Consider the following 12,812-nt stretch of genomic DNA (forward strand, 5'->3'; position numbering starts at 1 on the left):
ACGCACAGTGACAGGGACCACCCGGGCGTAGTTTGTTGACAGGGCTGTGCTTTGCAGGGCTAGCCGCCTTGGAAGTTCTTGGAGGAAATCTGTGCGGAAGGGCAGAGAGGAGGGGACATAAGGGAAGGCCTTCTTCGGATGGAAACCATGTGCCCCCCACCAGCAAACGACGTCAGAATGGCCCAGACCTTGCTCGGCTGTGTTACGCGTAGAAAAGGCTGGCTCTCTATTCGTAGGGGTTGAGCGGCGACACCAAGACGAAGAAGAAGAAGAAGGGGGCGAGTTTTCCAAGGTTGTGTGTGTGTGTGGCCAGTCAGTAAGTCAGTTATCAGCTTTTGCCAACCCGACCCGGGCTGTGCTTGGTTCAGCGCGGCAAGTCGCCCACGCAATAGGGCGGGCCCCCATCCAGGGAGAGGGAGGCAAAGTGAACGCACCGAGGACGAAAGAAACGGATGGTCGGAACTTGACATCTCAAGGTTTTCTTTCGTATTGCCCCAGCGGATAGTCCCTCCTCCTCCTCCTCCCTCTAGTGGAAACACCCAGAAGAGGGAGGAGTTTGGAAAGTCGGAACCGAGGCCCTGTCAAACATGCAAGCCGAGTCAAGTTCGTCATCCGTGTTCAAAGTGCCACCAGACAATGTCTTGCCTCGCATTCCAGAACCTCCTCCTCCCTCCTCCCGTCCAGCTGCGGTGTACCCGCAGATCGGACGCGCTTCTGTGCGGGCCCGTGTTCGTGGCTGTCCCATAGCCGCCCGCCCCGATGAGTAGCATGAATGGCAGTATCTATATCCGTACGACGACACGAGGGAGCAGGGCGTCCTCGACTCTATTCGCATTCCGCGGGGCCGGCCCCCTCATGATCAGCTAGGCGATGCAACCAATCAGCCTAGGCCGCCCACTCACTCGGCTGGGGGCTGTGGCCAGCAGCCGGTGATCGGTGATTGTTGCCGCACAATTGACATCTTTTCCGCTCCACAAGTTCGGGTGGGTGGAGGGAGGCGGGCGACTGAGCGGCGGGAGGAAACCCCCATGATTCTATCTTGCGCCTAACTGCCGTTGTTGACTGTCTATACGTGTTGCCATCGTTTCTCTATTTTTCAGCGTAACTAAGCTAAGCAACTACCTGGTTGACGGTTGTTTCTACGCACGCGCGACTTGGAGTTGTCGTCGGATGTTGGCACGCGATCACGATCCATGTTCTCGTCTGTTGCCGGGTGAACGAGTTCAACAACATGGTCAAGAGACGCCAGATTCCTCAACATAGAACAGCTACGAAAATGGCTACAAATTCTGCACTTTGCCTCCTCGGTGCAGACGACTACCTGCATTATGAATGCAAATATGAACAACCATCGTTGCCTTTTTGCCCGCGGGCCCCCCCAAGTCTGGACAAGATAGCATAAACCAATCCATCAAGGTAAAAGCTTGAGTCTGATTGTCCGACTCAGACATGGGGATTCTCTCCATGGAGGATGTATGCGAGATTAGATCTGCGAGATCAGGCCTGCGAAAGTAGGTTTTCGAGCTTTTGGAATAATGATTCCGTGCTCTTGTGTCCAAGACCCGCGCAGGTATATATCTGCAAGCAACGCATTTGCCCTTTTCCTCCATCTTCTTTCCGCTGCTTTCTAGACAAGGCTAAGCCAAAAGATGTGAACATTTTGTAACTGTTCTCTCTATCATACTTGGCTTAACTTGGAAACCTCCGTCGCTTGCGGACCGCATCTTCTTACAGGAACTTACCGTTTCATTCTATCTATCTTAGGCAATTCGAAAAGAAGCCATGTGTGGGTTTCTCACTCCTTAACACAACACATCGAGTCCGTAAATATTGGATCCTACGTCGAGCCAGACTTAATGATTTGGATTGCGTTCAAGCTCATGCTACTCTTTTACACAATATCCCTATGGCCCTAACGATCGACCCAGATCAGGTAGAGGACGCCAGCAGGCACCTAGCTATATCAATGCCACCTCGGGTATCGAGGTTCCAGAAGTGCTACACGAGTATCATTCGGACTTCAGGGGCGCTATGCAGAGTGAAGAGGTTGACTGTGAGGTAGGTCTGAAATAGTGACTATATTCATCTCTGGCCTTCCTACCCCTATTACCTGGGAGAAGGAGGCTATTATATAGACCTCAGGACTCCTCTGGAGGAGTTACGAGGGGCTGGTGATTCCCTCGAGTCCTGTTCCTCAGCCCTCAGGAGGTCTGGTGAGGCCGTCCGTATGCCAGGAGTCATCCATTCCAGGCTCCGAATCGTTCAACTCCTGGATAAGGGGTGATACCTTACTGGCTGGATTACTGTAAAGTTGAAGAGAGTTTCCGAGCGTTGAGCCTATACAACCCCTGATCGGTCTATGTTTGACCTCAAATCTTCGCGCAATCTTACATTATAATCAAACATTCGGAGAGACGATATCATTTAGAGACACAGGCTCAAGTTTTTTATATTTCTATAAGATATACCCCTCAACCCAGCGACATGTAACCTCCAGTTTAAATGGCATACCTGCGTCGAGTCTCACCGTTAATACCCACGGTCTTGTTGCTTCTGTTCCGTTGGTCATAGTGGTTCTGAGAATATAGTAACACCCAAGGGACAGAAACAACAGTCCTCCCTCCCACCATTGCATATTTACAGGATGTTCAATCTTGTGATAGTCCAGCAGGATAAACGTGATTCTTTCCTTCATCAAACGCCGTAAGTAACTCCTGAGACTGCCGACTTGGAGATGAGACAGCAACAACAACAGCAGACAGGTTCTACAAAATTAAAAGCAGTCGACAGAAGGGACTTGGTTCATAATCTGGACGTAGATTGTCAATGAAAGAACTAGTCCGCTCTCTTCCTGTTCTCCTTTAAATCACACGGACTTACATTTCCTGATAACGCTCTTCTCGTTATGCTTCACCGCGGTTAGAACATAAGTGACATATCAACGTCTGTAATGATATAGCAAGCATCTATATCTTCTGTTGCATATAGATACACTTAGTGACTAGGTACGCTGGATTATGAAGTCTGCAGTTTTATGTCCTCTAAGAAGGGAATTCACAAAGGCCGTACTGGAATCGAGTGTGAAGGTATTGAAGTGAACAGAAACCCCCCAAGAGACATTTTTGTCAAGCGGATACTCTATCTGTAAGACATATTGCCTCTCCAATGTTATGTGTTGGTCACACTGGCGTCTACTTCCGCAGATTTATTGTGAAATCCTCGGCCACGTATCCGAGCGACAGAAACCTCAGACCGTCGAGCTAATAGCTGGATTTATCAACAGAGAGATAAGCAGCATCTATGTCAAAACTGGCAATGTCGATACTGGCTGCAACACGAAGTGGTTGTGCAAAAAATGCAGTAGCGAGACTTGCAAGAATGCCTCTATTGAGTTCCAGCGCCCTTCTGATGTCTAAAAGGAGACGGTTGTTGAAAAATGGCGCCAGATCTAACTATATTGCTATCAGCTTGTGCTATTATCCCACGTGGTGGCGTCGTGAGCTACTATGACAAGGTCGCTGATTTGTTGATACTTTGTCGCACATTCGGGACCCGTGTTTCTTGAACTTGTAGAGTATTGAATTTCATGAGACCCCTTTGCATACTCATAACACGCCGCTGAACGATACGACTTGAAAGATCAGACGGCACTCGAGAACCGTACGAAGACATACCTACCCACCGCCAGTGCGTAGGCTAGATTCTAGAAGCGGAATCTATCCTGAGATGAGGTGTAGACACGCTGCCCCTTTATTGATCAAACTTCCGCTACAGACAAGATAAAAATGACACAAGATGTTGCACAAGTGAGTAGTGACGGGGTAGAATCGTAGAAAGAGAAAGAGCATACCATGACGTTACCAATACCCTGACTTCTTAAATTCCAGAGGCGTATTTATAGAATTTCATTCTTAAGTCGTTCCAGTATCTGGCTTAGAAGATGTCCTAAGAATGTCTGAAGTTGATCACAGAATAATTCTACCTAAAGGAAACACATGTTAGATTTGTCTCTGGAGACGTTGAACATTCTCAGGCTGCTTCTGCTTCATGTAGAAAGCGGTTTTGACGCTGGACCAGTTCCATACAAGTGTTAGCATTCGATGTCGATAACCAGCCAGCTGGTATACTGTCCAGTACGAAAACTGTAAGAACTCTAGAGTGTATGTTGGCAAATAAAACGGGTTCAACAGGCGCTTGTGTCATGATTATACGCGGTCGTCATGGTTGTCAACGAAGTAGAATACCGCTTTGTGTTAATGCCAGGACTTCGTCTTTCCTAACATCGCTTGAGTAGCTGCGACTTGTGAAGATTATTTCAGATATCGGTGGGAACTACCGCGTTGTACTTCAAATCGCCTTCCAGTATTCTGTCTCGACATCCTCATATTTATGTGTAAAAGTCTCTATTCTGTTGCCGCTCCAGGAGAACAAGTCCCTGTCGTGTTAGCCTGGCGCATGACACGATTGTTCCATTAACTTGCTCACTTGGTGATCATCACCGCGGCATAAACTCTGACAAAAGTGTAATGTGCAAGAGGATCACGGCCGCGGAAAGAGAAGAAAACCAAAACATGGCAGGGCATGATTGGCACGTTTGACTGGAACAAACCACGGGGCAGGGTGATTCTGGCAAGCACAGAGCCACCCGTTTCCCAAGAGATCGGATGAAGACCAGACCGAGATTCGAGCGGAGAGCCAGGCAATGCGCGGTCCGCCCACTCGCCTTGGCGTACAATCCCGTCCCCAGTAATCTAGCCTTTTCAGACGGACGCGACCACGAGGCGGAACGTGGCCTTGGCCTGTGCAGTGCCGGCAGATATGATCTTCAGTAGAGGGGGCAGTGAGACGGGAGCACCGTGGAGGATGAACCTCTTGTCATCTGGACTACTTCAGATGGATGGGAACGGAGCCGAGTCAGCGGTCGGAAGTTCGGCGAGGTCCTGAGGCTGGGGAGGCTTGGGGAGATCATTTCATGCGGCGGGAATTTGGCATTAGGCAACGAGGTAGGGCGGAGTGCCTGACTCGATTGGAAAATTGGGGGAGAGCGGCTCTCCTTTTGAAAGTGCTGATTGTACTCACGTCTGCCGAGATCGCAGGCCGAGACCATTTTCGGAGGGCTCCGAGGCAAACCGGCTCTTACTCCCAGGTTCTCGGAGACCCGGACACTGGGGCTAGCATGCTCATAATAGCAAAGCCTAGAAGCCAAACCGTCACGGGGCATCACCATCAGAGATCGACACGGGGTAAAGTAGCACGCACGGAAAAACTGGGCTGTTTTCGATCCACGGCTCGCAAAATATCGCGTCTCCTGCCAAGACGGCATGCCTCTATTCCAAGATGACAGGAGCTGTTGCCCCGGTGCCCCAGCCAGAGAGTTTGGAAAAACCAGCACAACATAAAAAGAAGATCGTTAAGAAGCACAGATAAAACACGATCTCTTGGCACTCGAGGCTGAAAGGGAAGAAAGAAGAAAAAAATTCTCTCGCCCTGTTTCGAGATGACGGACCTGGGTGCCAGAGAAGAGGGCGACGAAGAGGGTTGAGAGGCCGCAAGTGAAGCGGTTCGGAGCTGAGCGAGACGCGTGTTAACCGGGATGCGAGGGTTGGAAGAAGGCGACCCCGGCTTTGTTGCCCAGCTTCTCCTCCTGTTGTCTGAGAAGCACGGCACAGAATGCTCTGGTGTAAATGGAGACCTCGCAGAGCCCAGCCCAGAAAGGAGAGTCTGCTGTGGCGTTTGGGTCGACGTCGAGACCAGTTGGGTTTTGCAACCGTCTCAGGACCCCTGGTGAGGCTGTTTGATCGATGCGATCTGATCTTTGGGGGAACCGGGCTTTGGGCTCCAGGCTGGCACAGATCCCTGCGAGACCCCGGCTCGTGGCTGGACCTCGAGTGGCTGTCCCGTGAACTCGTCATTCTTGGTAACTCTTCACCCAAAGGGCAAGCAAGCGGTAATTGAGCGAGGATGCGGCACGTCTTTTTGCCGGACGACGGTGTCCGCAGCTGGGGGTTGCATTCTTGGGTCCGGACCATGGGCTTCCCAGGCTGGCGTCGCACTGGCTTGCAATGCCACCCACACCAGGCCGGCTGGCCTGCTGATCCTCTTGGACTGAGCGTCCCCAGGTAAGCAGCTGAAGCGGTGAAGCCTAGCAGAACGGCAAGGAGAGGGGACCGAGGGGGCTCGGAGCTGAGCGAGGAGAGCAACTGGTGTTGAGGCGGGAGCCAAGAGGGGGATTGACAGCTGCCATTGAAGCGTCGAAAGTCAATCAGGATCAGCAGCAGGGAGAGAGCGAGCCACCATCTTCTCTGGATGAGCAAAACATGTTCGACGCTGCTGAGTAATCGACGAGTTGTTTCTCGTTACACTCGACTTACCAAAGACTTTCATCCTCGTCGAATATCATTTCACGGGTAACAAGAACAGATGAGGGTTGTCCGGGGGGAAAGGCAGGCAGAGAGGAGAACCAGAGCCGCGGACTCGAGTTAATTAATTGGACCTGTCAACGGGGGGGGGAGAAAAGTTGGGAACGATCAACTGCCGCCCACAATACAAGCAACGACGATAGATTGCAGTTTGATTAACTGGCCACCCACCCTGACGTCCGCGACACGGGCGCTAGGGATCTTATTCTCACCCTATTAATTTGTACCCGTGGTTCTTCATGAGCTTAATAATGCTTCGACTCGTGCGAGACTCGTCATTCTGCTAACGTCGCTCGCTGCTCATGCTTTCGAGTTGTTCGTTTGCGGTTTGGACGCTGGCAGTGCATCAAAAGGCTCTTAACCAAAAGTCCGATGCCCGTCGGCGTCTACAGAGCCTTCGAAACCACTCCAGTATCGTGCCGTCTCCTCCTCGGCGGCAGACGCAATCTCCAAACCGTCCAAGCATCACGTCGCAACATTTTCTCACCCCCTCGGCCGAAGCCGGGGGACCATATCAGTCACTAGGCCACAAGCCAAGCCGTTACTTCATGCCCTGCAATGGTGGAGGCCCCGCGATGATGGTGGATAAATCTCGCGATGCCGCGTTTGAAAGTGTGCCGGGGCAGTTTTACCGCGCTGGAGACAACTGCCTTCTTCTGCCGTCTCCTAAGACATTGGCCTAGGACATTGGCCATACCGCCCCATCGAGAGAGACACCCAGAGAGAGAGGACAAATGGGGAGAACGGACGGCTGCAAGGATGTTGTTACACTCGGCCTGCGGGGGCGTTGAAGGGGGGGGCACGCGCTAACCCCTGAACGGTCATCTGGCACGTCGCTGTCGTGCAGAGGGGACCCCTTCTCGAATCCCTTCGCCTCCAGATGACCCATGCTGGCGGTTTCCACTCGTCCATCTCACCTCTGTTCTTCCGTCATTGGGACTACACCTCGACTACCCGACTGGAGAATAGTCTGGACTGAACTGCGGTCGACTCGACTGAACCCGGCCACGCTCGGCCTCTTGGTGGCATCTGGGCGCATCATGAAGCAAGCATGAGCTGGGTTGCAAGGCACCTCCATGCCCCCTCGGCTGGGTATCCGACCAAGAGGCGAGAGACTGGATGATAACGCCCATCCGGCAACCCCATGCTCCTTGACGCTAATCCTCAACTTGGCGACATGAGACAAACTCTGCGTGTGAGGCCAGTTGGGACGACACAATTGGGGGAGGCATGGCACCATGCTCTATCTTATCCTAATGATGCAGTATGATCGTCGTTCAAGGGGGCGGTGGTCGGGGCCTTTTGGTGGCCCAAGGGGACTGACGGACGACTTCGGGTGTCGTCCCATGAGCGAGCTGTTTACCTGGCCGACGATGGCTGAGCGAGTGGGCAAAAACTCCTTGCGCCTCGGTACCGGCCAAATCGGATGAGATGGGCGAGGAGGATGACGAGAAGAGACGGGGGACTACCTGTCACGGGAGTGTCAAAGTCGCGGGCTGTCTCGTCTTGTCCGTCCCCCTTCTTCTTGCCGATACACCAGAGCCTTGGGTTCATGGAAACATGTCGTCTGTCAGATATCTTGGTCTTGCGTGTATATAATGAAGGTCACCCAACCTGTCATCCCATCTGTTTCCCCTCCCCTTCCTCATCCAGCAACCAGCAAACATCCTTCTCTCCCCTTCAATCTTTACAGTTCTGTGAACTTTTTTTTTTTTAACGTTCTCGACACTCTTTCTTGTCTTGATCCAACTACAAACCGCTAGCCGGTCATTTACAATCTTTTTTTTCTGTCACATTAACTTCTAAACCCTCTTCGATTCTTTTTCCACACCCGGTGTCTATTTTCCCAGACCGCATCACTCAACCGACCAACTCAAGCCGTCTCCAAACATGTCTTACTCCAAGATCCTCCTCATCTCCGCTCTCCTGGTCTTTGCCGAGGCCCGCTTCGGCCAAGAGCAGACGCCCGTTGCGGCTGTCTCGAGCCTCCAGGCCGGTGCCCCGGGTGAAGCCGCCACTCTCGCCGGAGGCATCCCCGGATCCCTCCTCGCCGCCGCCAACCCCTGCGCGAAGCTCGAGCTCGCCGACAAGATTGCCGCCCTCGGCACCGGCGACGACGTCCTCAAGGCCGCCAAGGGAGTCGTCGCCGCCGAGCAGAACTTCAACCCCTTCGCCACCGACAAGCCCAACATCTGCGGCGACCCCTCGCTGCCCGCCACCGAGGCCCTCCGCGGCATCGTCCCGCTCGTCGACCCGGCCGTCACCGGCTCCGATAAGGAGAACGCCAACTCGGCCGCCTCGTTGACGAAACCGTTTGACGCCACCGGCATGTCCGTGGCCCAGGTGATGATGGCCCAGGGCTTCTCCAACTTTACGGTCAACGGCCAGGCTGCTGGCGGTGCCGCCGGGGGTGCTGCGGGAGGCAAAGCTGGCGGTAATGCTGGCGGTAATGCTGGCGGCAACAACAACAACAACAACAACAACAACAACAACAACAACAACAACAACAACAACAGCAACTCCAGTGACGCCAATGCTGGAAACAAGAACCAGAACAGCAACAACAACAACAACGCCAACGCCGATGACAATGCTGCGGATGACGGCTGCGGTGGTGCTGCCGGTGGAAACACAGGCAACGCTGACACCCAGAACAACAACAACAGCAACAACAACGCTGGTAACGCCAACGCCAACACCGGTAACGCCAACACCGGCAACGCCAACACCGGCAACGCCAACACCGGCAACAACAACGCTGGTAACAACAACGCCGGTAATGCCAACGCCGGCGGCGCCGCCGACTTTGGCAAGTGCAAGCCCACCATCGACTTCCAGCTCGGCCGCGCCGGCCGCAAGGCGACCGAAGGAACCTTCCTCCCGAGCGACCCCCTCGTCGCCCAGGGCCAGCAGGACGCCCTGAACCCCAACATCATCATCAACCGCGTCTGCGACCAGCTCACCAACGTCTGCGAGGCCAACGACGCCGCCAAGAAGCAGTGCAAGGACGCCCAGGCCCAGATCCAGGCCTCGGGCGACCGCAGCGCCGCCGTCGCCGACACCTTCAACGGCCTCCTCGGCTTCTAAGCTCTTGGCTCAAAGACGAGAGGGAGTTGCTGTCAAAGGGTTGGTTTTTCTTATGTCTCTGTAATATTCATACCGGTCTACATACATACCGAGGAGCATGGAACATGGGCACGGCGAAAAGGGGGGAAACTAGGCCCTTGAGTTCACTTAGCTGGGTTTGGTGTCTCTGGACATAGTAGTGAGCTAGGTGTTAGTGAGTCGGATGTTTGAATTAAATGGTTCACATAAGCATACTTCCTCCCGTGTAGCTTCGCAATGTGACTGAGGATTGCTTGTTGCTGCGTGCGCCCGAGTCAAAAAAGAAAGAAGTCTAATGATGAACATCAAAAACATACAACACCAGGTATTCGCTGGTCGTCACCGACCCAACTACTGATCCGGCCCTCACTGGCTTATCTATGGGAGAGCGGACGGGATCCCGAGTTCTCCAGTGGGTATGGTCGTATGTGGTAGATGAGGCTCAACAAATGATATATGTAGTCTTGCATCATGTCCCGGGACTGTCTTTCTGACATAACTTCGAGTCCCAGTACTCAATGGATCCATGACGCTGGTCCTAGTCAAACGGCCAAATCCGTTACCGAGGGACCTGGGGAACTAAAAACAACTAGCTGAGCTTTTGTTCCCATCTATGCACATTATCAAAAGCCCACCCATCGTGCACCCTAACATAGACGCAGACATACCTAGGAAAGCCACGAATCCTCAGATCGAGGTTCAACACGTCCGAGACTTCGGTGAAGCCTCTCGGTCAAGACCCTCGGTAGAAACAAGCTTCGGCGGGCCCACGTGCCAAGCGAGATGAAAGAACCCTCATCTTGGGAGACGGCGCCTCTCCTAGTGCGAAAGGCTTGTCGCCTGTTTGGACGAATGACTCGCTTTGGGTTAAGTGGCCCGAATCCACCCCCTGACGCCTCTCGGCGACAATTTTCTTTGCTTGACAAAGGCTAATAAAAAACGGGAGGAAGAAAAAGGTTCAATGGGACAACCTCAAGTCCTGACAAACAAGGTGTCTTGCCGATTTGTAGGCGTGGTGGATACACGTTGCTCAGGCGAGGACGAGGACTCCGAGAGACGATCAGCAACGGCTCTTCATGCAACGGTTACGATCCTATTCGTTTGCTTGGCGTTGTTGCGTATTCCAAAAAGTTTAATCTCATTTCCGGCTGGGCAAAACAAGCATTTGCGTCCAGGGCCGTGTAGCCCGAAGCGTGTCGGCAACGATGTCGTCCCAAGCACGGGAGACTCTTCACCACCGCGGTCGGCATCAAGATGACAGCCATCAACCCGAAGAGGATGACGGTGGCCACGACGTATCATCGTCTCGTCCTTCGACAAACAGTGGCCTCCGCTCGTTCCTCCCGCCGCTCAACTTCATTACTCTTCACTACGCCTACTTCATCGGCACCACCCTCCTCGCCTCGGCCGTCTTTTACGCCTCATCGAACCCGCACGGCAGCATCGGCTATGTCGACTCGCTCTTCCTCGTCATCTCCGCCATGACAGAGGCGGGTCTTAACACCGTCAACCTCAGCGAGATGACCGTTTGGCAACAGGTCATGCTGTGGCTGCTCATCATCGTCGGGAGCTCCATCTGGGTCTCCATCTGGACGGTCCTGGCGAGGAAACACGTTTTCGAAAAGAGTCTCCGGGAGGCTGTCAAGGGCGAGAAAGAGAGAAGAGATCAGCACGATCAGTTGCCCATCTTCCACGACGGCGGCGCTGCATTAAGAGGCAAAGCGGAGGTGAGGGTGACCGGGGTGAGGGGCACAGGGTGTTCGACCCAGGCTCGAACCATGGGCAATCACATCACCGTCGACACATCAGAGAACCCCACCCGACGTTCAACGTCCTCATCGTCTTCGAGCATCCAATCTGCTCGTCCTTGGCTGTCGTTCTTCAGCTCTGCCAAGGAAGGGCGCAACTCCCAGTTCCACTCCCTCACAGCATCCGAACGTTCCCGTCTTGGCGGCTACGAATACCGCGCCCTCCGACTGCTGTCTGTCGTCGTGCCATTGTATTCGGTCCTCTGGCAGGTCCTCGGCAGCCTCGCCCTCGGAGCATGGATCGCGAACAACATGCCCTCCGTCGCGACGTCCAACGGCGCGAACCCCTGGTGGGCCGGCATCTTCTTCGCCGTATCGGCGTTCAACAACTCAGGCATGTCGCTTCTCGATGCCAACATGGTGCCCTTCCAGCAGGCGTACTTTGTGCTCATCACCATGGGCCTGCTGATCCTGGCGGGCAACACGGCGTACCCTCTGTTTCTCAGACTCATTTTCTGGTCTGCCTTGAAGGTGTTGCGGCTTGCTACCGCGGAAGAGGCATACGTGGAACTGAAGTGCACGTTGGAGTTTATCCTCAAGTACCCCCGACGGGTGTACACCAATCTGTTCCCATCGAGGCCAACATGGTGGCTGTGCTTCATGGTGGTCATGACGAATGGCATCGACTGGATGGCCTTTGAAGTTCTCAACATCGGCAACCCGGTTATCGAGGCAATCCCGGTTGGAGCAAGAGTGCTTGACGGTCTGTTTCAAGCCTTGGGTACGTAAACACCATGAATACCATATCCCATGTCCGTGTTCACCGTCTGACTAACCAATCCTAGCTGTTCGATCTGGTGGCTTCTATGTCATCCCGATCGCCTCCGCATACCCCGGGTTGCAGGTCTTGTATGTCATCATGATGTACATTTCCGTCTACCCCGTCGTGATAACCATGCGCCACTCCAACGTCTACGAAGAACGTTCTCTAGGCATCTACGCCGACGACGAGGCTCACCCTTCCAACGCCTATCCCTCCGACGAAAGGAAGCACTCAAAGAGTACCGGGTTTCTCGCTCAGTTGTTAAGAGACAACCTCAGCTTCGCAGGCGTCGGCGCGGCTAAACCCAAGAGCAGCGCCGACAGGTTCGAGTCACGCACGAGCTTCGTCAGCCAACAGATCCGCGGGCAGCTCGCCCATGACCTGTGGCTCCTCACGCTTGCCGTACTCGTCATCGTCACCATCGAGACCTCGCACTTCCTCGCGGACCCGGTACACTTTTCCGTCTTCAACGTCGTTTTCGAGGTCGTCTCCGGCTACGGATGCGTCGGCATCTCAGTCGGGCTGCCCAAGGACGCCATGAGCTTCGCCGGCGGCTGGCATGCGGGGAGCAAGTTGGTGCTGTGCCTGGTCATGTTGAGAGGACGCCACAGAGGTCTTCCTGTCGCGCTAGACCGGGCTGTAAGGCTGCCTGGGCAGAGGCTGTTGGAGGATGAAGAAGAGGACTGGAGGTTGAGACAAGTTAGAACTGGCCGCTGA

General features: G+C 53.8%; 2 protein-coding genes across 2 annotated transcripts; both read left to right on the forward strand.

Moving 5' to 3' along the window:
* Positions 1-8,309: 8,309 nt before the first annotated feature.
* On the forward strand, positions 8,310-9,506 carry CH63R_06182 (uncharacterized protein; the record flags this gene model as incomplete). Its single annotated transcript, XM_018301157.1, has 1 exon — positions 8,310-9,506. The coding sequence occupies one exon, from the start codon at positions 8,310-8,312 to the stop codon at positions 9,504-9,506; it is 1,197 nt and encodes a 398-aa protein (XP_018159007.1).
* A 1,223-nt stretch (positions 9,507-10,729) lies between these two features.
* On the forward strand, positions 10,730-12,812 carry CH63R_06183 (cation transporter; the record flags this gene model as incomplete). Its single annotated transcript, XM_018301158.1, has 2 exons — positions 10,730-12,053; positions 12,118-12,812. 2 exons carry the CDS (start codon positions 10,730-10,732, stop codon positions 12,810-12,812), a joined length of 2,019 nt encoding a protein of 672 aa, XP_018159008.1.

The sequence above is a fragment of the Colletotrichum higginsianum genome, chromosome 4, assembly GCF_001672515.1.
Source record: "Colletotrichum higginsianum IMI 349063 chromosome 4, whole genome shotgun sequence".
Taxonomy (NCBI): domain Eukaryota; kingdom Fungi; phylum Ascomycota; class Sordariomycetes; order Glomerellales; family Glomerellaceae; genus Colletotrichum; species Colletotrichum higginsianum.